The following is a 27,861-nucleotide window of genomic DNA, read 5'->3' on the forward strand; positions in this document are numbered from 1 at the left end:
TGCGCGGCATCCCGGCCGGGGCTGCAGGCGCAGGGCGAGGCGAGGCGAGGCAGCTGCCCGAGCCTCCCTCGCTGTCTCCCTGCCTCTCTCTCTCTCCCGGCTGTCAGCTCCCTCCTGCTAATCCCAGCCGTACAATTAGCGCCGAGCAGCGCTGGGGAGAGGGGAGAGGAGGGATCCGGAGGGATCCCGCCCAGATCGCAGACACGCGCGCGCGCACACGCACAAACACAATTGGCGCCTAACAAGCCCCGGCCTTGTCCGAACGGGCACAGTCCTAGGCCTAGTGTGAGGGACGCGGGAAAAAGCTGAGGGGAGACTCTTAAACTTCTGTACTCCACAGACACACACAAATGTGAGTTTTCCCCTCCCTCCCTCTCCCTTCCCTTCCTCTTCCAACTTGAATAAAATATTGGAGGGGGGCAGGTAAGCCCTACCTCACATAACTGATCACAAGACAAAGTGCACGCAACCTTTTGAATGGCAATTCCTATCAACATGGGGGGAGGGACGACTCCCTCATATATTTTATGGGGGGGGGGAAGGCACCTAGGCTTCGAGGAGTTGGCTGCTATGCCCAGGACAATTCAGGAAAGCAAAATGATGCCTACATAAAACTATAGGAAACAGAAAAAATGCACATTTTTTAAAAACCCCATTTTAATGCCTGAGAGAATTCAAATAATGTCTTTGCCCGGGACTGAAAGAGTATAGGTGTTGGCTCCGGGTCTCTCTGGGGGAGCAATGTCACCACTGGGAAGCCATCGCTTAGAGAAGAAGTTTCTCCCTCCTTTTGTCGAGGCTGCACCTTAGGCAGGTTGGTGTGTGAGCAGGTGCTCCGTATGGTACTTTGGTCCTAAGCCCTTCCTACCCGAGTGGACTCAGCCGATCAGCAAATAGCTTGTATCACCATAAAATCTGTTCACCTTTAATGTGCTGTCGGACTCTTGGATAGGAGTTTTCACGTAGAAGCTGGAGGGTCACTTCTCAGAGATGCAGTAGCAGCAGATTTCCCTGCACAAGGGGCTGGACTATGTGTCCTTTCCACTGTTGTGTCTTTGATTTTGCTGCAACAGGGGTTGCCAGCCCTCTGGATCTTTGCAATTGTAGTCATGTTCTTGTATACCTGCTAAACTGGAAGGATACTTGCCCTCTCCTTTCCGTTTGTCTCCTTCCACGTAGCAGGGATTGGGAACCTGCCAGCTTCCGGATGCCACTGGACTACAACTCCTATTTTCCCTGTCCATTGCCCAAGCTGGCTGCGGCTGATATGAGTCAAGAGTCCAACAACCTCCCTACCCTGAAGGGTATTTCTCAACCACAGGTGAGGGGCTACAGTTAAGAGGAGAGTGCCTTTGGCCACATGCAGAATTCAGAGGGCGCTCTAAGCCAGGGCTTAATTCTGAGCCTGTTTCAAACCTGTTTCAAATGCCCAACCTTACATGCTGAAGAGTGACCCCCTTACACTACCTTTGTGTACAGCATTTGGTCAAAGGAGAGTCCCCAATTTTTTATATTAATTGGTTCAGAAGGCAAAATCAAGGTGAAAATTGGCAATGAGGTAGAGTTGGACCTAAACAGATTAATAAACCCAAGAAGAATCAGAGTTTAGCTTGAGATATGGCCGTCCTAGCTATTTTTTCTTGTTGGGATTCAGCCCCAGATAATGCATATAAAAGTATAACTGGACGCGAACAAATTCCTTTCTTTTGCTGCAACCTTTTGTTTTGTTGTCTTATTTACTTGTGTTTTATCTTGTATTTTATTCTGTGAACCACCCTTTTGATGAAGGGCAGCATTTACTTTAATAAACAATATTAATCATAATAATTCCTGGCCCTGTAATGAAGCTGAGATTTGTGCAGCAGCTGTTCAAGGATCAAAGGAGTGGCTTTCAAGTAGTGTTGAACTCCAGCTCCTTGCTTGTTAAAATGATCAACTTCTTAATTAGCAGCACTGAGGATAGTGGAGGTGTTTTGGAGGAAGACCGAGAAGAATTTCAGGTGTCTTGATTGAGATTAAGTTGTGTCAGGGCTCAGCTCTGTAATGTGTGGAGAAATAAAGAAGAGAATACCTCTGAGCATGTGCAAAGTTTTGCTCATAATGGGGGAAGGCAGAGAAAGAGAATAATTCCAGGTGGGGCAATTTAGATTCACCCAGAACTTAATTTGTGTCGGGGCTCAGTCATGCGATGTGTGAAGCAGTAAAGAACAGAGTACCGCTGAGCACATGCGAAGTGTCCTCCCCTTACTGCTAAACACAAAGAGCCCCTAAAAGGTAGGGGGTTACAAGTTCCAGAGGTCAGGCTGTGTACAAACAAAGAGCGCCTAACCTTTCCTTTTTTGAGAGATGAAGCCCTAACACAACACACAAAAGAATCGCTCAAACAAAGAGATTCGTTGCAGCCGGAGCTGCCAGCTTTCTTTGCCAACACTGCCCCCTGGCTGCCGACCAATGCCAAGCCAGTGAATTTGCCCAAGCAGCGTGGACATAGGGCCAGACAGTGATGGATGGATAGAAGCATCTGTTTAATAGATAGGTTATCCCAGATGAGGTTATGCTCCTGGCCCATTAGGGCAGAGCGGCCTATTATGGAGCATCAAAGGTGATTAAAGTAGTACTTTCTAAGAAAATGACATTGGCTTAACAAAAACACCTTTGGCAAGTGCTTCTAGTTCAACCCAGGTAGTGATGGAAGAACTCTTATTGTCCTAGGCAGGTTCCCAGCGGCCAAGGAAATAAGCAGTTAGAAGAGGAATTGTCCCAGTTCCACCCCAAAGAGCTGCCTCTGACTGTAGACTTTAATAAAGGGGTAGGCGAGTATAGGCCTTGAGATCGAATCTGGCTGGAAAAGTCGCCTCAAGTAATTTACTCCTGAGCTCATTTAAACCGCAGCTTTCCTGCTACTTTCCCTTCACTTTGAAGCCTTGCACACTCCTGGAAGCACACTCAGCTTCTCACAGCCCTCACACGCTACAAAAGAAGTCCCAGGTGGGGAGCATCAGAAGGCTTTTAAAAGAAGGGATTTAAAAGCCCAGACTGCCTTGTCCTGGCTCTCAAGTGAAGCAAACACTGTTTCCCAAGTCCAGAATGTGACCCAAGTCCCTGACCTGTAGCCAGCTTTTTGTGATGGCTCCTTAGCTACCGTTCCAGAAGGCTACGTGGGAGTGATATGGTTTGAGACCCCCTACCCCTAATTCAAAGGCCCTCATAGCCCCCCCTTACCAGAACCTCTCCAGTTGTGTCTCTGTGCCTCTAAGGAGGGCGGCCCAGTGGTCTCCAGCTGTGCATGGCCTTGTTTCTTCATGCTGTCTTATCCCAGCAACGGGGAACCTGTGGCCTTCCATTTGCTGTTCAGCTCCCATCAGCCCCAGCCAGCATGGCCAGTGTTCAGGCATGATGGGAGTTGTAGTCTAACATGTGGGGACGGGGCTTAGCTTCCCCATTCTTGGTCTATTCAGATCCACCCATGTTTGATGCTTGAATTATTATTGGGTATTAGAGAGTCTGGTGACCCTCTTTACTTTTTTGGTGATGACCCCTCTTAGGTTTTTTAGAAGGTGGGGAGCAGGGCTAAATTGATTAAAATTGAGAGGAGTCAGGGCTGGGGCTTGTGGGTTTAGTGAAGAGCCCTTCTAGATTTATGTCAACCCTTGGGTTTAGTCATTTGGTAAAATACAGTTCCAGCCCCCAGACCATTGTCTAGATAGGCAATAATGCTATAGCTCAGAATTCAGGTCTGCTCCAAATTAGATGAGGTATATATACATGCTACTACTTTCTCCTTCTGTTGTGCCATGATCATTTCTGTAACTTGTCCAGATGAAGGTCATCAGGATAATTCAGACCCTCCAAGTGTCCCTATTTTCCTGGGACAGTCCCAGATTTACAGAAGTTGTCCCGGTTTCTGATTTGATCCTGGAATGTTCCGCTTTTCCTTAGGAAGTCTCCATTTTCATTGGAGAAATGTTGGAGGGTATGGAGTTATGTGACATCTGAAGGCAGCCCTGTCTAGGAAAGTTTTAAAATGTTTAATGATGTTTTTATATATGTTGGAAGCCACCCAGAGTGGCTGGGGCAACCCAGTCAGATGGGTGGGGTATTACAATAACAATAATAATAGAATAGGATGTCCCTATTTTCATCAGAGAAATGTTGGAGGGTACGTATAATAATATCTGATCTTAGTGGGGGTGTTCTTTTCAAACACAGTGAACATTCATCTCTTAAGCATGAGCAACACCTACTCAAAAACAGCTGTCCACCCACTAGCCTGTCTCTAGTTCTGGAGGTCCTCAATGTCCTAGGACCTATAGGAAGGTAAAGGAAGGAGATGCCTTAAATCAGGAGTGAGGAAACTTTGGTCCTCCGGATGTTTCTGAACTCCAACTCCCATCAGCCCCAGCAAGCATGGCCAATGGCTAGGGATGATGGGCATTTTAGTTCAGCAACATCCAGAGGGCCATAAGCTACACACACCTGCCTCATACAGAGTCAGGCTATTTGTCTCTCTAGCCCAGAGATGCCAGGGACTAAACCTGAGACCTTCTGCAAGCAAAGCAGATGTTCTACCACTGAGATAAGTCACACACCATTTTTCTCTCACACAGGAAGGCAAAGGAATCACCAGCGCTTTCTCTGCCAGTGTGAGCAGCCAAAAGCAGCTTTGGAAGCCGAGATGCTGATGAGCATCAAGGAGGGTTTGAGGTGCCTGATAAGAGGAGAGCTCTGGCAAGTACCTTTGATGCTGTTCACATTTGGGAAGGGAGAGTTCAAAGCATACAGTACTTTGCATGTCTGATCTCAGGTGGAAATCAGTCAGTGAGCAGAGTCCTTTGATAATAACAAACAATATGATTCAGCATGGATACAGCTCTTCAAAATGTTAAAAGTATTATCTTGAAGCAATCATTACAACAACCCTGTAAGGTGGCTCAGGGTTATTATAAACATTGCAGATTGGGGAGGTTGAGGGGGGGACAATGAGGCTTCTCTAGGATGAGCTAGTGAGTTGATGACAGGCAAGGTTTTAGTCACAGCTTTTCAGATTTATAGCTCTGCTGTAGGGAACCTTTGGCAACCACAGGTTGCTGAACTACAACTCCCATCATTCCCAGCGAGCATGACTAGTGGCCAGGGATGACGGGAGTTGGAGTTCAGCAACATCTGGAGGGCCAATGCCAGGAAAATCCAGTCTGCTTTAAAGGATCCTGGATTATTAACACTAAAAAGCTAAATCTAAGATTCCTTTTTAAGCTGCAAAGGGGTGGCACTCTGCTAAACTCTCACAAACAGGAGGAAGGAAGGAAAATATCTAATAAATATAGCCTCTCCTAGCATCTAATCAAATCTCAACAAAAAGTGCACAACCAATGCACAACCACACAAAAGCAAGAAGTTTCTACACACACACACACACACACACACAAAGACACATCCTAGCCAGGCAAACAGGGGTTGCTACATGGGTGGTGAGAGGCTGTGGCCTAGGGATGGATGTGGCCTGGTGAGAGTCCCAAGGGCCAGCTGGAGAGGCCTGGAGGGCCACATTCAGCCCATCCACTCCCAGTCTGAATGTTTCCTACTCCTGGACTAGACAGATGCTCAGTTTGATCCAGAAAGGGCATCCTTCCATTCTTCATGCCGGCAGCATCTCTCTCACACGGACACCGACAGAATGGCAGTGAATATGATAGCTGGCTTTATTTGGAAAAGAACACAAGAGGAGCGTGAGGTTGACAGAAGTTTGAAAAGAGCTATTTACACAAGGGGAAGGACCGTGTCGCTGTTACCTCCGGGACAGCACCTAGCAGCTGCCTGGCATTAAAGGACAGATGACAGCGGCAATGATAGAAAGCAGAAGGTGCTCAGGTGGCTTCTTGCAATTTCACCCCTCTGCTGAGACATACGCACAGCCTTAGTAAATGGTGTCTGAAGCACCCATCTTTGGGCCAGGTGGCAAGTCCCTCTCAAGGGGTGCTAGGCAGCCCATGGCTGGATCAGGCCCTGCAGAGTATGGCGCTGGCGTTACTCGGTTGCTGCCAGGCACATCCTCTGTGTTTCCCAGCCCCAATCCACTTGCTCGTTTGCCCATAGTGAGGATCCCAGCGGCCTGGTTCTCTGAACTGTGCAGGAGTTGATAGAGCCGGCTCTGGAAGGCCTTGGTGGTGGCTGTGGCGCTGCTCCGCTTGCCAAGGGTGAGGATGCCGGCGGCGTGGTTGCCCGTGCCATGCAGCAGCTCAAAGAGGTGGCACGAGCAGCTCTTTTGACGGCAGCAGTCTGGCACGGCTTGCTTGGTCACGGCGGTGGAGCAGAGCAAGGAGAAGAGGAGCAGCAAGGTGGCTCTCTGGACCTGGAGGGGTATGAAGATGAGTCAGCAATTTTCAGTATGAGAGGAAGATTTGAACCTCCAGAGTAAACCTAACAGCAGCTGCAGCCAGGCCGGTTCTAACATTAGGCAGAGTGAGGCAGCAGCCTTGAGCAGCAGATTTTGGCATGGCTGTGAATAAACAGCAAATTGTTAGCAACTTCATGCATCATAATTACAATTAATTGTTATATTTTTATTGCCGGGGGCAGGGAGGAAGAAGTGCTTGTAGGATTTTTCTGCCTCAGGTGTCAAATTAACTTGGGTGGCCTCGGGTACTGCTTTGCAAAATGTCTTGAGCCAGTGATGCCCCCTTCCCAGAAGGCAGCTTAATCATCAAACCAGAACTATGAGGTGTGTAGGAATAGCCAAATAAGTTTAAATTATACTTTTGGCATTGGAATTTGCCACATTTTCATTAGGGTTCTCCTAATTAAACTTTTTTTCTCGTCTGTGACGATAGAGAGTTTTAGAATAACAGTGCTATATTTTTTGGGAGGTTAACATGACTGTAAACGTGTATTAAAAATAGCAACCCTATCATCTTAAGGAAATTAAATACATATTATAATGCCAGAAATGAGGGTACTCCCCCCAAAAAAACCCACCTTACTGCAAACATGTATGAAAGTTTCTTTCACTTTCTTTAATTCCCCTCTCAGCTGCACTTCTATGAGTTCATTGGCAGAACGTTAACTTTGCACCCTAAAGTCCCCAGGTTCAATCCCAGCACCATCCCATCTGAAATCCTGGAGAGCTGCTGCTGCCAGTCAGTGAGGACAATACTGAACTAGGTGGTCCAATGGTCTGATTTGGTACAAGTCAGCTTCCTAAACCGTACCCTCCAACATGCTGAGACCCAAAACTGAGACATGTGTCTTCCTGTCTGTGCTCCTGCACAAATCACATGACCCATGTGACAGCACAGAGCCCAAAGACACTTTTTGGGAGGAGTGCACTCATGGTGCCCAAAACCATGTACCGTATTTTTCGCTCTATAGGACGCACTTTTCCCCCTCCAAAAATGAAGGGGAAATGTGTGTGCGTCCTATGGAGCAAATGCAGGCTCCTTGGCTTCAGCGATAGCAACGCGAAGCCGCCTGAACCCCCCAGAGCACAGGGAATTCCCGCTGCACTCCGAAGGCTTGCGGATAGCCGTCTGAAGCCTGGAGAGCGAGAGGGGTCAGTGCACACCGATCACTCTTGCTCTCCAGGCTTCGCTTCGCTGGAGAGGCGCTGCACAGTTTTCCCTCTCTGCGCAGCGCCCCTTCAGTGGGGGGGGGGGAGAAATGGAAGGGGCTCCGTTTCTCCTGCCATTTCGCTGAAGGGGCGCTGAGCAGAGAGGGGGAGAATTTTTTTTCCTGTTCTCCCCCTCCTATGGTCCGGTGCGTCCTATGGTCCGGTGCGTCCTATAGAGCAAAAAATACGGTATTTTAGGGTGCAGGGTGGATTAATGATTACTGGGAAGACACAGGAACATCCCCACACAGAAACAAATCAGGACGAATGCTCATTGTCATAAAACTACCCCACAAACACATCAGAACAAAGCTAAATGAAGACCAGGCATAGTTTAATCTCTCTGCAAGCTTTGGGCAAGCAAATCAGAGCAAACTCTCAATAAAAAGGCTTAGAGAAGCCCTCTGAAATTTGGATTTGGTAGTCCCTGGACAAGGGGAGCCTGTACTGAAGAGACAGGCATCACTTGAACTAAAGCTGAGCAAGGCTTTTGGCATTTCAAAACACAACAAGATTGCAGAGCGGCTTTAAAACTAGGGGAAATTAAGAGGCACTATTCTTTTCTTGAGGACTCATCCCTCTGAGATGATGCTCTAAATATTCAAATGCCCTCAAAGCGGGGGCTGAATAGAAGCTGGTAACAAAACATAAAAATGAATGAATGCAAATCAGAAAGTCCAACAAGGGTCATAGAAAATATTATACACATGCGGCATTTAAAAAGGGAAGCAATATATAAGGTTTAGCTACTAATGTGAAAAGCCTGAAAGCAAAGATTAGGTGAATTAGCACCAAGTTATCTGCTCCATAGATTTTACTGCCTGCACTGAGCCATCAACTGGGATAACTTTCATAGGCAGCTACAAATTAGCATCTGAGGGCCAAACTAAGTGAAAACGTGTCTTTGCATTTAATGGTCGGGGTGGTTGCTGCTGCTGTTTTTTAATGCAAATAGTATAATCTTGGTGCCAATGGGAGATTTCCTCCCAATGCAAATACAAGCTTCAGAGGAGGGATTTTTTTTGCCTGGCGCTAAAAGAGAATGCAGATATAATGAGCATATCAGAAGCCCGGTCTATCAAGCAGAATCAGTAGACTGCAATTACCCCTGCATATCATGTGTTACAGAGAGGGCAAGGCAAGTCGTGCTTGCAGGTGGGAGTAGTGCTCTGTTCATGAAAGAGGGCACAGAGTCCAATAAACCAGAAATCTCTTAAGGAAACAAACCTCTTCAGAGAGTCAGTCTCTGCAGAAATAACAAGCAAACATAAGCAGTAGAGTGGTAGGGATGTTATTATAATCCTCCCCCCTGCCTGGATGCAAACTCTTGATGGTGATCTTTGAGATGCAGAAAGACAGCAAGGGGGCAGCCAGAGATGAAAACGTTGTCATAATGGGTCACTTCAATTATCCAAAGTTTTTTTCTGGGGAAACATACATTTAGCATAGAGACAACAGATCAAGCAGTGGAGGCAGGACTTATTAGGGCAAATGGGGCACTGCCCCACCAGCCTCAGTCTGCCCTCATCCAGCGCCCACCTGCCTGCCTTCTTGGGGGGGGGGTGGCACTGCCTTGACATCTCCCCCCTCCTCTCCTCCTTAGTCTGTGTTGCCTTTGTAGTAATCAGCAGGGGAGAAGAGGACCGGGATGAAACTAAAACAAGCAGATTGTGCCTGCCCTTGGCTCTGGCTCCCCCTACTGTCGGCCTCCCTATCTTGCACCCTACCAGCCCCACAGAGCACCAGCCACTCAAATCGAAGTGAGAGCAGTTCCGTTGGTAGCCTATCGTATTTTTTACTCGTAAGTCATATTGAAATATTATTTTATTTTTCTTTCTTCATTGCATTTATATCCACCTTTTCCTCCATGGAGCTCAAGGTGGCGTATATGGTTCATCTTCCTCTCTTCATTTAATCCAGTGTGAGGTAGTGGTTAAGAGCGGTAGTCTCGTAATCTGGTGAACCAGGTTCGCTTCCCTGCTCCTCCACATGCAGCTGCTGGGTGACCTTGGGCTACTCACACTTCTCTGGAGTCTCTCAGCCTCACTCACCTCACAGAGTGTTTGTTGTGGGGGAGGAAGGGAAAGGAGGTTGTTAGCCGCTTTGAGACTCCTTAAGGGGAGTGAAAGGCAGGACATCAAGTCCAAACTCCTCTTCTTCTTCCTCACAATGACCCTGTGAGGTAGGTTAGGCTGAGAGGCAGTGACTGGCCCAAGGTCACCCAGTGGGCTTCATGGCCGAGTGGAGATTTGAACCCTGGTCTTCCAGGTCCAAGTCCATCCCTCTGACCACTATGCTGCACTGATGTTCTCCCACTCAGTGAAAAATGAACAATTATAAGTGGGTTATATATTAAGTAACTAAGTACGTATGTCATCACTCGCAGCCGCAGTGTTCCCCACGTACAAATTACGAACACTTTTAAATCAGATCATTGGGCAGCCGTTCTGTCCAATTTTAAACTTTGGTTTTGAGAGCATCGTAACATAATGTCACTCCCGAGCCAGGTCAAAGGTCTAGCATCCTGTACTCAGTGGCCAACCAAGTACTTAGGGGAAGTCCGAAAACAGCACCTGAGCTCAACCGCACTTTTCCCACCTGCCCACGATTCCCAGGAAATGGCATTTGGAGTCATATTGCCTCTGCCTGTGGAAGTGGATGTCAGGTTTTCTGATCTTAAGTCATTAAGGGCCAAGCTAAACATGATGTCCAATGTGTCTTTGAATTTACCAATGTTGTGCAGGTTTATTTATTTATTTTTTTAATGCAAATTGCATCAGCTGTCTGAGAAAATATTTATTGGGATTTCAGCAGGCATATCAAGAGAATGCAGCCCTCCTTTCCCCCTTTGCAGATCAGAGGAATAAACTTCCTCTGAAGCTTGGATTTGCATTGAAAATGCACACACACACACACACACACACACGGCTGCACGCACACACAGCAATGGAGGATTTATCCCTAAAGGAAAATCACACCATAGGAAGAGAAACTTTCCTCAGGACAACCAGAGGGAGGAAAGGGTTAAATCCCATAAATCGACAGGGCTTACCTGTGAACAAACACAGATTCGGTCTCACTGTAACCTGTTTGGGGCTTGTTAATACTAAATAAGCCAACTGCAAATATATGATAAAATTATAGACAGTGTAAGAAAGTGTCCATTATCCCTTACGCATAATATGAAAACACAAGCTCACCTAGTGATTGGCAGCCATTCAGGACAGATGAAATGAAACAAATCACACAGAACGATGTGTAAGCCACCGATGGAATTTTATCGCCAAAAGGGCTTCTTTTTAAACTTAACCTGGGACCTTTTGCATGAAAAAGCATATGCTCTGCTGCTGAGCTACAGCTCTCCCCCCCCCCCGCCAATGGACGAGAGGTCTGTCAACAGCTAGTAGCCATGAGAAATGGGACCTCATGCTCAGAACCAGTAAACCTCACTGAATCAGATGCTGATGACAGTCCACAGAGAGCTTTTGTCTTCATGACCATTTGTGAACTTCATACCGTAGATGCATTGGATCAGCCGCTGTTGAGAGATGAAGTGCTCGACCGCTGGACCGGCGATTCTTATTCACAGCACATCCTTGTTCTCTCACACCTGTTCCACTCAAGCACACTGGTTGTGCTCACATTTTGTTGCTTTTCTTCCATCCCACTACCCCTACTGCTTCCTCTCTCTACACCCAGGGCATTTCCCCTTTCTCTGTCCCATAGTGCAAGCTACCAGAGACCACCACCCTCACAAAGTCCTTCTTGAAACCATCCAAACTTCCCCTGTTTTTTTACTCCAATAACTTGTCCCTTTTACCCATTTTCCCAACCTGGACCTCCCCTCCATCCCATCCCTTTAAACTAGCCTGAAGCCCTCTGGGGAAAGTAGCATTGCTTTTCTTTAATTTTCCATGCAGCTCCTAATACTCTCCAACAGCAGTAGTAGAAAATCATGAGGGGGAAACCTCACATTGGTGACAAGATGGTGTCTTCTATTGCACCATTAGCTTGATGGAAGCTTTTGAGCTCCACAGCACTCTTCCGTGACACTCAAGTTTGAAATCGAGTCCTCTATTTTTAACTGGTTTTGTACATCGATCTACTGACTTCATTCTAAGAGCGTTTCCTAGCTTCACCCCAGATTCATGTTATCTTCCAAGGCTTGGCCCAACTAGAGAGGAACAGGACAACCGAGATATGCATCTCCAGCTCAACATTGTGCTGCCGCCACCCCCACCCCAGGTTTGCTCATCTAGAGAGTGTGATAGGGCAGTTACCTTAATCTTCCGGCTCTCCATAATCTTGGTTGTCTTCAAAGCGACAAGTTGGCTTGTGTCATGACCTTCCAGGGGTGATGCTGTAAGGAAAAGCTGGAGGAAGCGGTCAATTTATAGGGCCGTTTTCTACGTAGGCCCCAGGTACCTCACTTGCTCCCATGATACGTGACACAAACACATCCTCTCCAATGGCAATGCCAAAAATAACTGTCTCCCCACCGACCCCTCAGAGTGGATCAGAAAAGAGAGGAAGGATCCTTTTGTACCCCGTCTCTTGGAGACCAGCCAAGACATCCACCCGCCTTTGTCGTTCCCTCTCCAGTAATGAACCCACGGACGTCTGAGGAACCAGACAGCCGCTTACAAGCCACAAAGGCAGCCAACGACTAGGCCGAGATAATGAGAGGAGCCGCACTTGTTAGCATGGGCCCATTAGGCTAATTACCTCAAAAACATGGAGCCAGAAGCTAGCGGTGCCCTTTTCGCTGGCACATGGCATTGGCACACTTCCTTCCACACGGGGCACATGACTCAGAGAATATGGCACCCCCAATCTGCACGCGTACACAGCACCAGTACTTGGGTTTCAGGGGGGTGCAGCACCCCAATGTCACCCATCCTCCTGGCCTAGCCCAGAGGTGAGGAATCCAATTCCTAGTTGGTGGTGGCTTAGAAGTGATGTGCAGGCACCAAAGTCCCTTTCAGCTAAACTCCACCCTTACCTGTATGACGTCAGGTGTAGGGCAGGTGGGGAGGTTTGCCTGAAGCAGCCTCACAGAGCAAACAGGGAGGCCAAATTTGGCCCGGGGGTTGCAGGATCCCACCTGCCACCCCCCACCCCCAGCTCTAGGAAGAAGAGAGGCCTCGCATGGGACTTTCAGGGAACATGAAGCCAAAGTGAGATTTGTGGACTAAACTATTGTGTCTCAGGCTGCTCTTAACGGTACAGGAATCCTCTGAGGGAAAAAAGCAGGCAATCCCATTCTATGTTCCTCTCCATTTCAAGTAGCCCCATTAACTTTCTGCATCTGTTTAAGGCAGAGGTGGGGAACCTCCGGCCTGCAGGCCTCACGAAGCCTAGTACAGGCCCCCATTTTGACCACACAACTGTTTCTCCCAAACCATGTCCAACTGCCCCACATCAGAATTCATACATAATATCAGGTGTGGAGCAGGGAAAGGGGAGACCTCAGGGAAACTATTGGGTGCTTAAAGCGAGCTCTCAATTGTTCCTTTGCAAATGGGACTTGTAGCAACAACTGGGATCAGCTGCACTGTAGCTAGCAGGGCTTGTTGTCAGTGCCGATCAGCAGACTGGTAGTTTTGGCAAGCTCCTTTGAGCAGAGGTTGGCAGTCTCACTCACCCACCCATCACAGTCATAGCTGTCAACGTTTCCCTTTTTTTAAAGGGAAATTCCCTTATTCTGAATAGGATTTCTCTCAAGAAAAGAGAAAAGTTGACAGCTATGGCCCGTGTGGAATCAGGAATCTGGCCCGCTGGCCAGATCCGGTCTCACCTGCCCCCCACTCTATTTGTACTCTTATTGCACTAGAAGCCATACCCACACTGAGCAAGATTCAGGTATGTTTGGAAGTTGCAAATCCATCAATGGGGAGATGTGAGGAGAGGTAAGATGTCCCTCAAAGAGAGATCCAAAAAGGGCACTGATCCTGATAAGAGATAGTATGGAAACAGGGGGTATTATCCAGGCACAATGGCAGCATGCCTGGCCCATGTATTAGAGGACACAGGTTCTGCTTGGTAGACACCTGAGTTACCAGGAGATAAATGTTTATCAGAAATTTTAAAGAGAGGGAAGTGGTGGGTGAGGAGGGAATGCTCAGCCCTTTCTCTCACCCTTTTTCCTTGCCCCCATTGCTTTTCTCCAAGTGCTGTGAGGGCATGACTAAAAGAGACAGAAAGAACAGAAGAGAAGCTCAGGTTTTATTGTCAAGAGAATCCATCCCTCACAATCCTAGAGGAAGCCTTCCAGGTCTGGCATGAGGGGAACAGGGCCCAGCTGGGGAGTCATCAGTCTATGCCCCCCCCCCACTCAGCAACACCCCCAAAACAAGGAAAAGTGAGAGAGAGATCAATGTAAGGAACCAGAAGACACCATTGCACAAATATCTGTGAGACTGGCAAAATATTTCAAATTTCAACGTTTTCAAATGTGAATTTAGGGGACACTTTGAAAACTCAAGCTTTAAGGTCTGCGTGCTATTTTTCAAGATGGTATGATCTTCTTGTTAGATTTACAATCTTATAGCCTTGCTTTCTTTTTGGCCAACAAACAAACAAACCCCACGACCCTGAATCCAACAATATTCCATAACTTGGGAATAATGGGGGGGGGGGGATCCAGTCAGGAGAGGATAAAATTTGGTTTGCATCCAGCTACATCATACTCAAAGTAGACCCACAGAAATCAACTGGAACGCTTCAATTAATTCTGCTGATTTCAGTGGATCCACTCTGAGTGTGACTTAACTTGATGCAACCATTTGAAGTTTTACAACCAGATTCTAGAGAGGAAAGTTCGAGATGTAGTCCTCCCTGTCCTTTCAGCTCTAACTAGGAGCCTCAAAGCATGGTGGGGGAGAACAAGACATACCAAGATGTCTTCTAGCCCTCTCCCTCCCCACTGCCACCTTGCCCTGAGGAAGATCTGTGTCCAGCAGACAACAGAACTGTATAATATTTCAAGTTGGAAGGAGGCAACCTGGAGGTTATTCAGACCACCCCAGCAATCCTGGAATCTCAGTGTCACAGCATCCCTGACAGTTGGCCCTCTGCTTAAATACTACCAGCAGGGAGCCCACCACACCTCCTGAGGGAGTCTCTTCCAGCACCCCACAGCTACAAGCCTTGCTCTGCAGCTGTGAGCCACTCAATTCCCAGGTGGCCCTGTACCCAAAATCTGAGTTTGGCCTTCCTCTTGCTAGTGAATTTAGTTCCAAGGGCGGAGAGAAAGAGAAGCTGTTTTTATTTTAGTCACAACCCAAATAACATGTCAATGGCAAATAACATGTCAAATAACATGCCAGCTCACCAACAGGGGGCGCTACATAGGATCAGAGGTGATCCTATGCACAGCTCTTAGGGCCTTGTGCTTCTAGCAGACCTTGACCCAAGACCTCATGAAATGTCAGGCAGGGGATTCAGCCTCTGAGGTGCCACCCGCCTCCGTCCAAAAGGATGAAATTCCAGCAGGGCCGGCCCTACCACTGAGCAGCCACCTGAGCTGATTTCAGGTGTCAGGAAAAGGACAGCAGATTGTTTGATTTATGATGGCTGTATTTTTACTGACAGAGAGGGGAAGACACTCATGTGGGAATTTCTGGCTCAGGTGCCAAAGAAAACAGCAGTATTTGGCTAGCTTTGGCTACTGCTCAACTCAGCTCATTCGCTGCTCTGCCTCCGGCAGTAAACTGACTTGACTGCAGAAGGCCAGCCGAACAACCACCTCTTTACACTGATGGGCCACAGCAGCTCAGCTGACACCTATCTGAGCCCCTATAGAAAAGCTTCTGGGCCAGGCTTGGTTATTGGTCCAATGAATGAAGAGGCCTCTGCCGATGCTGGTTTTTCGCGGGAGCCTCAGTAAAAAGAATGGAAGCACCCCAAGGAACATGGAGGCTCCTGTTTGTTTCAGTGATCACACCAACACCATACATGTAGAGCATGTGGCTTCCCTCAAAGTCTTGGGGACTGCAGTTTGCCCCTACCAGAGCTGCAATTGCCAGCACCCTTAACAAACTAGAGTTTCCAGGATTCTTTGGGGGAAGCTGCATGTCTTCAATGTGGAATGACCAAAGAGGCTGGTGCAGGAGAGGTTTTCCCACAGGTTACGGTCAAATCTGTTTGTCACTGCCATCTGCTGTCTGGGGTTGGTCACTCTGTTTACGAAAAGAGAGCCTCGGTTGTTACGCGCATAGTGACTTGGCAGTAGACTGGCGAGAACCTCAAGCTACTTCCCCACGCTGGAGACAAAACTGTGCTTCATGTCAATTTTTAAAAAATAAAAATAGAAATCCGCCACGCTTCATCCCGAGTCTCTGTGTTTGTCCATAAGTCCGCTGCCCTCCCTAGGATTCGGGGCCACTCCGAGTCAGCAAGATCCGGTGTCGCTGCCTCCTTCGGTTTCCGGGATGGGATCAAGGAGAGCTCGGCCGCGGAAGAGGTCGGGGGAGGCTGCGCCATTCCGGCCGATGCCACAGGACTGTGCGGCGTTGTGGATCTGCCAGAGTGTGTCGAGTGCCTCTGCCTTAGAGTGTTTCAGTAGGTCGGCCTGGCCCTGTGGGCGATGGAAGAGTTGAAGAGGTGATGAAAGGTGGTCACAGAGTCAAGGAAAGAAAACGAAAAACACACACCCAGAGGTCCAACGGCAAACTACGGTGTTGAAGGTAACCTGACAAGTTCAGCTGCTTAATAATTCTCCTTTTGGGGAGGGAGGAAGCCAACTTGCCTACAATGTATTATCGTTGGGCAACGTCACTGAAATAAACACAAAAGGTGCCCATCGTATGCAAAAGGAGTTGTTATAAAATAATACACATGAAGAGAATGAATCATACTGATGCAAATGGAAGTTGTATTGGCCTCTGTCCAGTATACCTGAAGGAGCGTCTCTACTCCCATTGTTCTGCCCAGACACTGAGGTCCAGTTCCGAGGGCCTTCTGGCGGTTCCCTCGCTGCAAGAAGCCAAGTTACAGGGAACCAGGCAGAGGGCCTTCTCGGTAGTGGCACCCGCCCTGTGGAACGCCCTCCCACCAGATGTCAAAGAGAAAAACAACTACCAGACTTTTAGAGGACGTCTGAAGGCAGCCCTGTTTAGGGAAGCTTTTAATGTTTAATAGACTATTGTATTTTAATATTTTGTTGGAAGCCGCTCAGAGTGGCTGGGGAAACCCAGCCAGATGGGTGGGGTATAAATAAATAATAAATAAATTGTTGTTGTTGTTGTTGTTGTTGTTGTTATTGAAGTTTATCTCAACCTGTTTTAAAAAAAAGTAATTTCCTTTGTTGACACATTTTGGTAAAGGGGCAAATCTTTCATCCCATTCTGACACAACAAAGACTTCAGCCATCACAACAGAGACTTAGTTCACTGCTTTTGCTTTTCTTACGCTGCTTTAATGAGAAAAGTGCAAATAAACCTAAACAAAAAGCTGCCCATTATAGTTGCAAAACACACACACAGAGAGAGCCATAACATTAGCAGAAATCAGAGCATAAGACCAAGCTAGTGGCATAGGAAGCTTCCTTATACCAAGTCAGAACATTGGTCCACCTAGGCTAGTCCTGTCTACAGTGACTGGCCGTGCCTCTCCAGGGTTTCTACCTGGAGATGTCAGGGATTGATTGTGGGACCTGGATAGCTCAGTTGGTTACGAGTGTAGTGTTGATAATGCCAAGGTTGCAGGTTCGGTCCCTGCATGGGAAAGTTGCATATTCCTGCCTTGTAGTGGGTTGGGCTAGAATCCTCAGGGTCCCTTCCGACTCTACAATTCTATGATTCTACGACTCTCAGTCTCTAACAAAAATTAAGAGATCAGGAGAAGTCAGTGTTAAGGGAGGAGTGGAACCCTTTCACAGAATATACGAAGAAATATAAAAGTCAGATAAGTTTGCAAGTAGGATTTGAACTGTGAACTGCAGTGAAGAACCATCTAGATATTAAGCTAAGCTGAAGAGGGGTGTTAGGTATAATATGCAGCAAGATAAGGGGAAATAAGGAAACCATGAAGGGATGGAGGGGAAGTTCATATGTATTAGAAAGGGTGGTGGTAATCAAAGATGTGTTAAAGCTCTGGGAATAATAATAATAATAATAATAATAATAATAATAATAATAATACTGTCAGTGTGCAGAGCAGATTGCTCTACCACTGAACCATTGGATTTTAAGCAACAATGTCATGCACTGGGGGAAATCAGCAGCAAGGAAGCCGTCTGGAGAGAAGCCATCAGCATCCCCTTTTAACCAAAGCAACTGAAGGAAAGCACAGCTCTAAGCAGCCCTCATGTTTTTCAAAACAGCAACAGACGATCAAGATGCAAGGACATGGAACATGCAGCGCCCACCAGGTGGCAGTGCCTGCTCACCACCGGACCACGGACACTTTAGATTCTTTAGAAAGTCTGTGGCCCAAACACAACGTGGCATTCAATGCACAAATGCTTTTGACACCCCCCCCCCAAAAAAAACCCCCTAGAGCTGCAGCTTGAAATGCATGGGGAGGGAGAGATCATTGCGTTTCTTGAATGCTGCGAGCCCAACAAAAATCTCCCAGGAAGAAAACGTCCGCAGGGCAATAGTATTTTGTTTACTTATTTGTTATGGTCTACCTTTCCTTCAAAAAGCTTAGAGTGGGAACTGTAGATGGTTCTCCCTTTCCCCATTTTATCCTTAGAACCCCGCCTGGGCAATAGGTCCCTGCTCTGGTTTATCTCCCGCTTGGACCACTGCGCTCTACACAGAAAGTGACTCAGAAACTACATCTAATCCACTGGCTCCCAGTACGTTTCCAAGCACAATTCAAAGTGTTGGTGCTGACCTTTAATGCCCTAAACAGCCTCGGCCCTGTATACCTGAAGGAGCATCTCCACCCCCTTCATTCAGCTCGGACACTGAGGGCCAGCTCCGAGGGCCTTTTGGCAGTTCCCTGACTGTGAGAGAAGTTACAGGGAACCAAGTAGAGGGCATTCTGGGTAATTGCACCTGCCCTGTGGAACGCCCTCCTATCAGATGTCAAAGAGATAAACAATGATACCACTTTCTGAAGACACCTGAAGGCGTGTTTTTATGCTTGATGTTTTTGTGTTTTTATATTATGTTGGAAGCTGCCCAGAGTGACTGGGACAACCCAGAGATGGGCAGGGTAATTGATAATAATAATAATAATAATAATAATAATAATAATAATAATAATAATAATAATAATAATAATAGGCTGAGAGGTAATGGCTGCCCCAAGGTCCCCCAGCGAGCTTTTTGGCTGACTGGGGATTTCTGCATTCTCAAACTTCTCTTTTCTCACATCCCGTGGCTGAAGTCCTGGCCCTGAGACCCTGTCCCAGAAAATCCTACCTCGCAGCAAGTGCTGCTCCTAATTACCTTCAGGACAGTGATGTTCCAGGCAAAACTCTCCAGAGCTTTCTGCAGCTTCCGCCCTTTCAGGCCTTCCTTGGCCTCCAAACGGTGCAGCTCCTTGTGAAAACCCATCCCTGGATAAATGTGGAAAGGGAGGCAAAGGAGACAACCTGTCACAGGCCTGCTGCTTTCTGGACAAGGTAGGACTGCGCTCCTGAAGGCTGGAAGAGCACACCCCCACCCCAAGGGTCAAGGGTGGCTGTGCGTTCACCCCACTATGGCACCTGGTCATCAGCTTTTGCGGGTTTTTCAAAGCGGTTCAAGAAACCCTTTCAGAGCACTCCAAAATCATTGCCCATCTACGTGCACAGAAAACAGTGCAACTGACTCTCAAAACTTGGGGATTATTGAAATACCGTATTTTTTGCTCTACAAGACTCACTTTTTCCCTCCTAAAAAGTAAGGGGAAATGTGTGTGCATCTTGTGGAGCGAATGCAGGCTGCGCAGCTATCCCAGAAGCCGGAACAGCAAGAGGGATCGCTGTGCAACGATCCCTCTTGTTGTTCTAGCTTCTGAGATTCAGAATATTTTTTTTCTTGTTTTCCTCCTCCAAAAACTAGGTGCGTCTTATGGTCTGGTGCGTCTTATAGAGCAAAAAATACGGTATATACCACAATAAATCAATTGATTTGAGTCGTGTGACTCAAATCGCATAGACTAGACCCATTTTAAAAAAAGCAATGCGGACTAAGCGTGCTTTTGGGGCCCTTCTGAGATCAGGGTCCCCGAAGCTTTAAGTTTCGTTAGTTTCATAGCAGATTCTCTGCTGCCTACCTGCTTGTTGCACCTGGATAATCTTGGCGTGAACGGCATCGGCTGACTCAATTAGCGTGCGGCCTGTTTGGATCATCTGATGGCGGGGAAAGTAAAAGAGAGAGAAGGTGTGGTTAGTGGGGTGGGGGCTGAGCAAGCCTGCAAAGCACCCCACCTTACAAGAGGCCCTTGGCCCCACTATGCACAGATAGTGTGTACAGATAGGTAGTGTGTACAGATAGATAGTAATTGCACAGATTCCAGGCCTTCTCTATGCGCTACTCTTTCTCACTGTGACAAAGTCTTTGCAGTTCTAGCTGCTAGGGCCCAAGAGCACGTTATGTTAGTCACATGCCTCTGCCCTTAAGCGCCAATCCAGATCTGGAGTCTAGTGTGGGGAGTGTCTTTAGCCCTTTGCTATAGGCCCAATGCACATCAGGGAGTCCTATGCCTATCATGAGCATTGCCCAAGAAAAGATCTATGGGTTGCTGCACTTCAAACAAAAGAGCCTGGCAGATAGCTCAGTTGGTACAGCATGAGACTCTTAATCTCAGAGTCATGGGTTGGAGTCCCACATCGGGCAAAACATCCATGCATTGCAGGGGGTTGGACTCTACGATTCTATGAATCTACCAGTAATCAGCTATCCAGGAAGCTGCTGGAGGCAGGGGCTGAAGCAGTGAAGCACAGTACCAGCTTGGCCACAGAGCACCTGAACAGCGCCGGTGCATATTGGATTGGCTTGAGTAGCACAGCCAATCTGCCAATCAAGACAAGAGGCTTGGCACCCCTAATAGTAGGGCTGGCCCTGCTGCCAGGGCCCCAGCAGCTGGCTGATGATGCCATGTGCTGGCGCCAGGTCTGGTACAGTTGTACCTTGGAAGTCAAAAGGAATCTGTTCCCGAAGTCCGTTCAACTTCCAAAACGTTCGGAAACCAAAGTGCGGCTTCTGATTGGCTGTAGGAAGCTCCTGCAGCCAATTGGAAGCCGCAGAAGCCTTGTCGGATGTTCGGCTTCCGAAAGAATGTTCCAAATCCGGAACACTCACTTCTGAGTTCCAAACGTTCAAGGGCCAATTTATTCGGGAGCCAAGGTGTTTGAGATCCAAGGTACCACTGTACTAAAATCCCCTTGAGGACAGAATAGGAAGGGAGTTTTCACACAATGCTAAAGCAGCTCTTGCTCCAGGCAGGATTGTAATGTAACAAAACCTACACGGGCCAGGGTGGGGAGAGATGCTCATACCCATTAGAGAAGTGACTCTCTTCCATTTTGATCATGCACTTGGGAGGATAAACAACACAGGAGAACCTAAAACTCCACATAAGCTTTATACGTGGAAATGAGGCCCCTTAACTGGCACAACTTGGTGCATGTGCAGGGATGGCCACTCTATCCCTGTATCTCTATGGTGCAGGCCCCATAACTGGGCCTAGTCTTGGCTGCTGCCTAAAGAACTGCACATTATTGACTCTCTCTTCCATCTGAGTCTCAAGGTGAACGTGTGCTGCACTGAGAGAACAGGGATAGCGGGGGCAGGAGCCCTTGGTTAAGATTTGCACCACAAATGTGTGCCCCACCCCACCCCACCCCACCCCAAATTGATATTTTTGCTGGGCCTCGAAACAAAACCAGGAGATCAGAAAAGAGGGACCAACCCTGTTATGGAAAGGAAACAGCAGCTGATAACCCTGGCAAAGGCCCAGGGTCCATCCCCTCCCCCCGCCTCAACCCACCCACCCACCAGTTTACACTCACAGTGTCGTAGGCAGCAAGCACTTTCCGCAGGAGCTCTGGGACCGGCCCCTGGGCCTCCATGGAGGGGTATTCCTCGCCCAGGTTGAGGGTGACAGCTGGGGGGCTCTCCTTCTCGCTGGGCTGCAGCCAAGTGGCCAACTTTAAGATGCACTGCTTGATGTTGGCTGCCGGCGTCAGGCCACACAATTCCTTGAAGGAGACCAGAGCATTCTAGGAGAAGGAAAAGAGGGTGAGGGATGGGGAATGTCAACATGCCAGGAGGCCATAGGCCCCCCTGCCCCATACATTTCTGGCTGCTCTCTTGGACTACAGGTCCCTGCCCCCCCCAAAAAAACGACCCAGAGGGAGCAAAACTTTTGGTGGTCCTTGACTCTTTTCTGGGGGTGGATGTGGTAGCAAAAAGCTTCGGAGGCACTCAGAGCAACTGTGGGGCCTGCCCCTCACTTTTCTCCCCAGCTCCTAGCTTTGGGGAAGGGCAGAGGCTCACCGTAAGCACGGCATGGGGTGCTATTCATGATGGGAATGTGGGGGGGGGGGCTGCCAATCCCATTCTAAGCCAGCAGTCGCAGGGGGCAATCCTGTAGCTGGGACTTCCCAGATGTACCTAGCAGCACTGAGTTTCATCCGATGGCTTTGGGCTTGTTGCTTTCCCTCGGTCGCTTTTCTCGCAGCCTTTAAAATGGGCATAAGATCTCAGGTGGCACAGTGGGGCAGTGCATCTGGCTGTTAACCAGAAGGCTGCTGGTTCAAGCCCAACCAGGGATGGCTGTGAGCAGGATTCCTGTATTGCCGGGGGCTGGACTAGATGGTTCTTGGGGTCCCTTCCAACTCTACAGTTCTAGAGTCTAAGAAGATATGGGCAAGGCTGTGGACATTAGCAGCAATCAGAATGATACTTAGCATTTCACTTTGTGGAGATTTCCGAACTGCTCAAAGCACTCCGGCTAAGTTGTCTTAATTGCCCCTCATACCAGTCTTGAATAAGGGAACTCTGGGTGGAAATTGAGTGTGAATGGTGGTTAGGTGAGGGTCTGGAAGAGGCAGATTCCTGGTTTACAGCTCATTATTTTAAATGCATTCACACGTTCTCCTCTTTAGGAGGAATGCTGAGTCAGAGATAGCTGGACAGCCTCTCCAACACATCCCCACCCTCAAAAAAGAGGATTGCAGGTTTGCATCAAATTTGCACATGCTAATTTATATTGTGTAGATGCAAAACAGAAACATGATACATGTCACTGTATTGGAGGAGACTGTGCCCAGGTGATGTGCTGTGTGTCCGCTCTGCCTGCTGCCCAGGTGTTGCCAACTGTTGATGGGCAATGCCGAGCGCCCCCACCTCTACTGGTTCTCCCTTCTTAGGGTTCTTTTATCATCCAGAAGAAGGACCAAAGAGGAGTGTCCTCTGCCAGCCCTTCAGACAGAGCAAGAGAGGAAAACCTCAATTTGCAGGCCTGATCCAGGTCTCCAGGTAAATTCTAATCCATTTCCAAGACTCCACTGATTTTGGAAGAGGAAACAATATGGGGGGGGGGAGGTAGACGGAGCATGGGGTGAGGGGAGTTCAGGGTCTTCACAACCTTCTCCCCAGAGCAACCCTTGGAAGAGCAGAGAGGGGGAAATAAACCTCACTTCCACCAGCTGATCTGCACAACCTGTGTGACCTGTGAGTGTTTGTATGCTCTCTCTCTGTCTCTCTCTGTGTGTATGTGTGTAAGAGTGTGGCCCCCAGAGGATTGGCTAAAGGTGAGTGTGGCCCTCGAGCTAGATGATTGATTGATACTGTAGATGATAGATAGATAGATAGATAGATAGATAGATAGATAGATAGATAGATAGATGATAGATAGATACCATAGAGATAGATAGATAGATAGATATAGATACTGTAGATAGATAGGTGATAGATAGATAGATGATGATGATAGATATAGATTGATAGATTGATAGATAGATAGATGATAGATAGATAGATAGATAGATAGATAGATAGATAGATAGATAGAGAGAGATAGATAGATAGATAGATAGATAGATAGATAGATAGATAGAGATAGATAGATAGATAGATAGATAGATAGATAGATAGATAGATAGATAGATAGATAGATGATAGATAGCCAGCTCTGAAATAGAGGACTGCCCTCTGTAAAGCAAGACACATGGCCATTCTGCATCTCCAAGCGCTCACATCCCATTTCCCCTTGCCTTCTCCAATGCTTTGGGAAGGAGAAAACTACTGCTGCTTGTTTGTGCTTGGCCGGAGCAGCCCAGAGGAAAACACAGCCGGGATGGGGAGGTGTGCTTTGTTGAATCAAGCCAGCTTTTTCTGTTGCAAATGGGGAGGGTGAGAGCGGCAGCTCCGCCCTTGGCAGAGAAGGCAATGGGGGGATTAGAGAGACCAGAGGGCTCTCCAGCTGTTCATGGCTGTGACGGCTACAAAGCGAAGGCAGGTGGAAGCGAGATTTGTTATATCATAGGGACACATAATTCGGCCTTATGCCGAATTAGACCACTGGTCGCTCTAGCTTAGCATTGTCTACACTGACTGGAAGCAGCTCTCCAGGGTTTCAGGCAAAGGATACTACTGATTAGCTTTTCTGATTGTCTCTGCGTCTTGAGTGCTGACTGCATTTGAACCAGCCCTGACACTAGGGCTTACAGGGCTCTTCCAATAATTCCTGGCACCCTCTACAAAATGGCGATCTCCTGCTGGTGTGGAAGTGGAGGCCTGTGGGACATTACTGCACTCAAACCAACAATTCATGTTTTGCCAGATAAGTGCAAGAAGAAGCTGAGGCTCACAGAGCTTTCCTGTAAAATTTGCTAGAGAGAACTCTGTGAGATCACTTCTTTTGCCTGCCTGGGCAAGAAGCTGTAACAGGACATAATTCCCTCCTGCCAGGGCACCTCTCTTTTTCTTCTACATGCTTCCAAGCCAACTCCACATATGTGTCTGAGCTCTGGAGCTCAGACACCATTTTGAACTTATATTTTGTATTTTTGTAACATATAGTAGTTATAAACCTGCCTTCATTTTGCTACAGTAACTGCTGCTTCAAAAACTAGATTATGTAAGTAAATACTACTTGTACTTCTCCACAAAACAATGTGTGTGCAATTGTTATTTTTAAGGTGGAGAAAAGAGGTAATATCAGGGAAAATCCAGTCTGCCTTAAAGCATCCTGGATTATTGTTTCTAGAGGGTTAAATCAACTTTGTCTTAGCTTCCAAATTTAAAGCTGCAAAGGATGGTACTCTGCTGATCTCGCTCACAAGAGCAAGGATAATAACAAAATAATATATGCCCTCCTTGTGCCTATACCCATACTTCGGAAGTCGTACTGAATCTGTTCCGGAAGTCTGTTCGACTTCTGAAACGTTCAACTTTCAAAGCACAGCTTCTGATTTGCTGCAGGAAGCTCCTGCAGCAAATCAGAAGCTGCAGAAGCCCCATCAGACGTTTGGCTTCCAAAATAATGTTCGAAAACTGGAACACTCACTTCCAGTTTCCAGTCATTCAGGAGCTGGAATGTTCAACTCCCAAGGCGTTTGGGAGCCAAGGTACGACTGTACTCCATATTTTTAAAGTAGATAGGCATTCAGACAATTCAGACACCCTCCTCCTCCCCATCTCCAAGACCTGCAAGCCAAACTCAGAAGGCCCCATCCCCCATCTCCCACTACCTGGGTACCTGCATGTTCTCCCGCAGGTCTGTGGCCTCCCGCAGTGGCTGAGTGGCAGTGCGGAACACCTCGTCAATAGCCTTAATGCCCGTGGCCTTGGTGGAGGTGTACTCCCGCATGCGCCGGCCCTTGCGTCCCGAGAGCCCCCTCCGGTGCGCTTTGCCTCCGCCTCGCCGGTTGGTGATGGCAACATGGACAAACAAGGTGGTGTTGGCGAGGGGCTCACCAGCCAGGGACTGGAGGGGCACATGGCGGTACCCCACCTGGAGGCACTCGAAAGGGATTGTGTACTGCGCGATGAACTCATCCCCGATGTAGTCGTCATCGAGCACCATGAATCTCAGAATCGCCAGCTCTGGGAGGTTCACCTGGAACTCCAGGGTTTCCTCAAAGACAGGGTTGTCTCCACTCTGCAGCACCGTCTTGGTGCGTTTCTCGGCACAGTCAGCGGGGATGCCATGCATCTCGGCACAAACGTACGGCTCCACCACGTCACCCTTGGCCCCGGAGCCCTTGGGTTTGGGCAGATTCTGGCCACTGATCACCTTGAGGTGCAGGAGCTGGGCCGAGATGCCCGGCAAGGTGTCCCGGGTGTTTGCGCTGAAGTAGGACACTTCCTCGCGCATGATGGCTGGCCGGAGGACATAGCCGCAGCCCCCGTTCTGGCGGAACCAGCCAGCGTTCAAGTCCATCATGAGGCCTGGCGTCTGGTAGTTCATGGCCACCATCTGGCAGCCGCACTTCCAGAAGTCCTGGGGGTTCATGTTGCTGGCGTCAATGCGCATGGGGCTAGGGTAGACCCGGGAGAGGAAGCGCTTGTTGTACTCCACAAAATCCTCCGGTTCTTCATTGGCGTAGCGCCCGGCCTCCACCTCGCTGAAGGAGCAGGTTTCCCAATAGCACTGGTTCCGCCGAGAGGCCTCAAAGCCCTGGAAGGACACCGCCTGGCACAGGCTCACCAGGTCCGAGAGCTCGCGGCACAAGGCCCGCCGGCAACGCGGCCGCTCTCGGTCCTCCTCGCTGAGAGGCAGGCTGAGCTCCAGGGTCTCCTCATCATCTGACACGTCCCCCTCGCCGGCCTGGCAGCTGGGGAGCAGCTTCCGGCTCTTGATGAGGATGCAGTTCTTGAGCTTTTCCGGGGAGGGGAGGTAGGACTCGCTGGGGTTCGGAGGCACCAGGTACAGCTTGTCCCCAAATGTCTTCCTCAGGTGCTCGGCCACCAGGTGCTGCTGGGCGATGCAGCAACGCACCGAGAGGCACAGGATGAGCGGGAAGTCGGAGGCCTCAAAGGCGTGCTCGGCAACTGCACCCACCACTCTAGAGAAGGCCAAGCGGGTGCCAGCACCGACTACTGGCTCCCCAGACGAGCCGTCGCAGACCACGAGCTCCAGGCTGCGGCAGCCGGCCTTGAGCGCCGCCACATAGCCCCCAATGTCCGAAGTGGAGCCGCCCCAGAAGCAGCTGTCCTCGGCCAGGCACGCTCCGTGCGCGGAGCTAATGAAGTAGTGGGACAACGGCTGGGTCATGTCCTGGCACACCTTGCGGTGCTGGGGGTCGAAGATGTCGCAGTCGGCGGAGAGGAGGTAGCGAGTGAAGCCGTCAATGGCCAAGTAGCCCCTTTCCCGGCCTTCCTTGGAGGGCTCGTACTTCCGGACGATCTCCAGGCACATCTCCTCTGTCACACCCTCCATGCCCTGCTCGGCCTCCAAGAAGCTCATGAGGTCCTTCAGGCCCATGTACTCCTTGTTGCTGGAGAACTGGACCAAGAGGAAGAAGACCTCCGGCCTGGTGCACAGCTCACAGTAGGCCTCCACAAAGACCTCGCAGCCCACCTCCTCCCCGAGTCGCTCACTGGCCGCTTTCTGGAGCTCCTTGAACTTCAGCTCTATGGTGGACATCTTCATGCCAGGGTTGAGGGCCCGGATGAGCTGCACAGCACGGGAAACCGGGATCCGGCCTTCCTTCTCCAGATCCGCAATGTCAAAGACAGAGGCGATCCAGGAAGTGCGGGGGTTCGGGTGGCTGGTCTCGGGAGCCCCCTCCAGGGTGTGCTTCCCATAGGAGGCCAAGTACCGCAGCCCCATCACCCAGGCGTTCACCACGTCGACAGAGCCGGCCACCAGGTCCAGAGACTCGTAGTTGTCCCCGTAGATGATCGAGAAGGCGCATTCATCCGGGAACTGGTCCGAGAGGCCATTGGAGCGCAGCACCGGCGTCTTCTTCCCAACTCGCACCTCCTTGACTGACTTGATTTCAATCTTGGCCTTCTCGGAGTCTTTCTTGGAAGGCTCCCAGTGCATGAAGCGCAAGTCCGGGTCCAGCACAAAGAACCGGCTGTACATGCGGGAGTTGGAGCGCACTTTCTTCATCTCGCAGCCCTCCAGCATGAAGGAGATGCAGGCGGCGGTGCTGCTGAGCTTGCGGTTGCTGGGCATGGTGCTGAAGGAGACCGTCTTCTTCTTGTGTTGCAGGGGGCGCTGGCGGGACCCGTCCTAAGAGAAGGGAAAGGAGGAATAAGACAAGAGTGGTCAGGGGTGCAGCGGGATTCAGGCTAGGGCTTCTGAGTTAGGGCAGACATACAGGGCCCACTCACCCGGAAACATAGCAGGGTTGGCTTACC

The 27,861-nt window shown here is 49.0% G+C and overlaps 2 protein-coding genes and 1 long non-coding RNA gene across 6 annotated transcripts in view; 1 reads left to right on the forward strand and 2 right to left on the reverse strand.

The window, feature by feature from the left end:
• The first annotated feature begins 101 nt into the window (after positions 1-101).
• On the forward strand, positions 102-23,345 carry LOC308571404. 2 transcript variants are annotated; one of them, XR_014001390.1, is made up of 4 exons: positions 102-352; positions 4,608-4,728; positions 22,917-23,025; positions 23,146-23,345. It is a non-coding gene; the product is annotated as an uncharacterized lncRNA (long non-coding RNA). The 2 variants fall into 2 exon arrangements; XR_014001391.1 differs by having other exon boundaries at positions 222-352; positions 22,917-23,345.
• HCRT (hypocretin neuropeptide precursor) lies at positions 5,462-13,237 on the reverse strand. 2 transcript variants are annotated; one of them, XM_081166947.1, is made up of 3 exons: positions 12,329-13,237; positions 11,884-11,976; positions 5,462-6,349 (listed from the first exon to the last, which is right to left on the reverse strand). In XM_081166947.1, the coding sequence occupies exons 1-3, from the start codon at positions 12,380-12,382 to the stop codon at positions 5,915-5,917; spliced, it is 582 nt and encodes a 193-aa protein (XP_081023073.1). In that variant the 5' UTR covers positions 12,383-13,237; the 3' UTR covers positions 5,462-5,914. The 2 variants fall into 2 exon arrangements, with proteins under 2 accessions (XP_081023073.1, XP_081023074.1); XM_081166948.1 differs by having other exon boundaries at positions 5,468-6,349; positions 11,884-11,963; positions 12,606-13,230.
• The window catches only part of LOC308570987 (inactive phospholipase C-like protein 2), a 37,830-nt gene continuing 23,780 nt past the window's right edge, over positions 13,812-27,861 (reverse strand). The window contains exons 2-6 of one of the 2 annotated variants that reach the window (XM_081166150.1): positions 25,250-27,733; positions 21,555-21,764; positions 19,817-19,892; positions 19,006-19,115; positions 13,812-16,181 (exon numbers count right to left, since the gene is read on the reverse strand). In XM_081166150.1, the coding sequence (XP_081022276.1) occupies positions 15,996-16,181; positions 19,006-19,115; positions 19,817-19,892; positions 21,555-21,764; positions 25,250-27,733 (3,066 nt within the window). In that variant the 3' untranslated portion in view covers positions 13,812-15,995. Of the gene's footprint in view, positions 16,182-19,005; positions 19,116-19,816; positions 19,893-21,554; positions 21,765-25,241; positions 27,734-27,861 lie in introns of those variants that run through there. The other variant, XM_081166151.1, reaches the window with a different exon arrangement.

The sequence above is a fragment of the Podarcis bocagei genome (assembly GCF_964188305.1).
Source record: "Podarcis bocagei genome assembly, chromosome: 13".
NCBI lineage: Eukaryota > Metazoa > Chordata > Lepidosauria > Squamata > Lacertidae > Podarcis > Podarcis bocagei.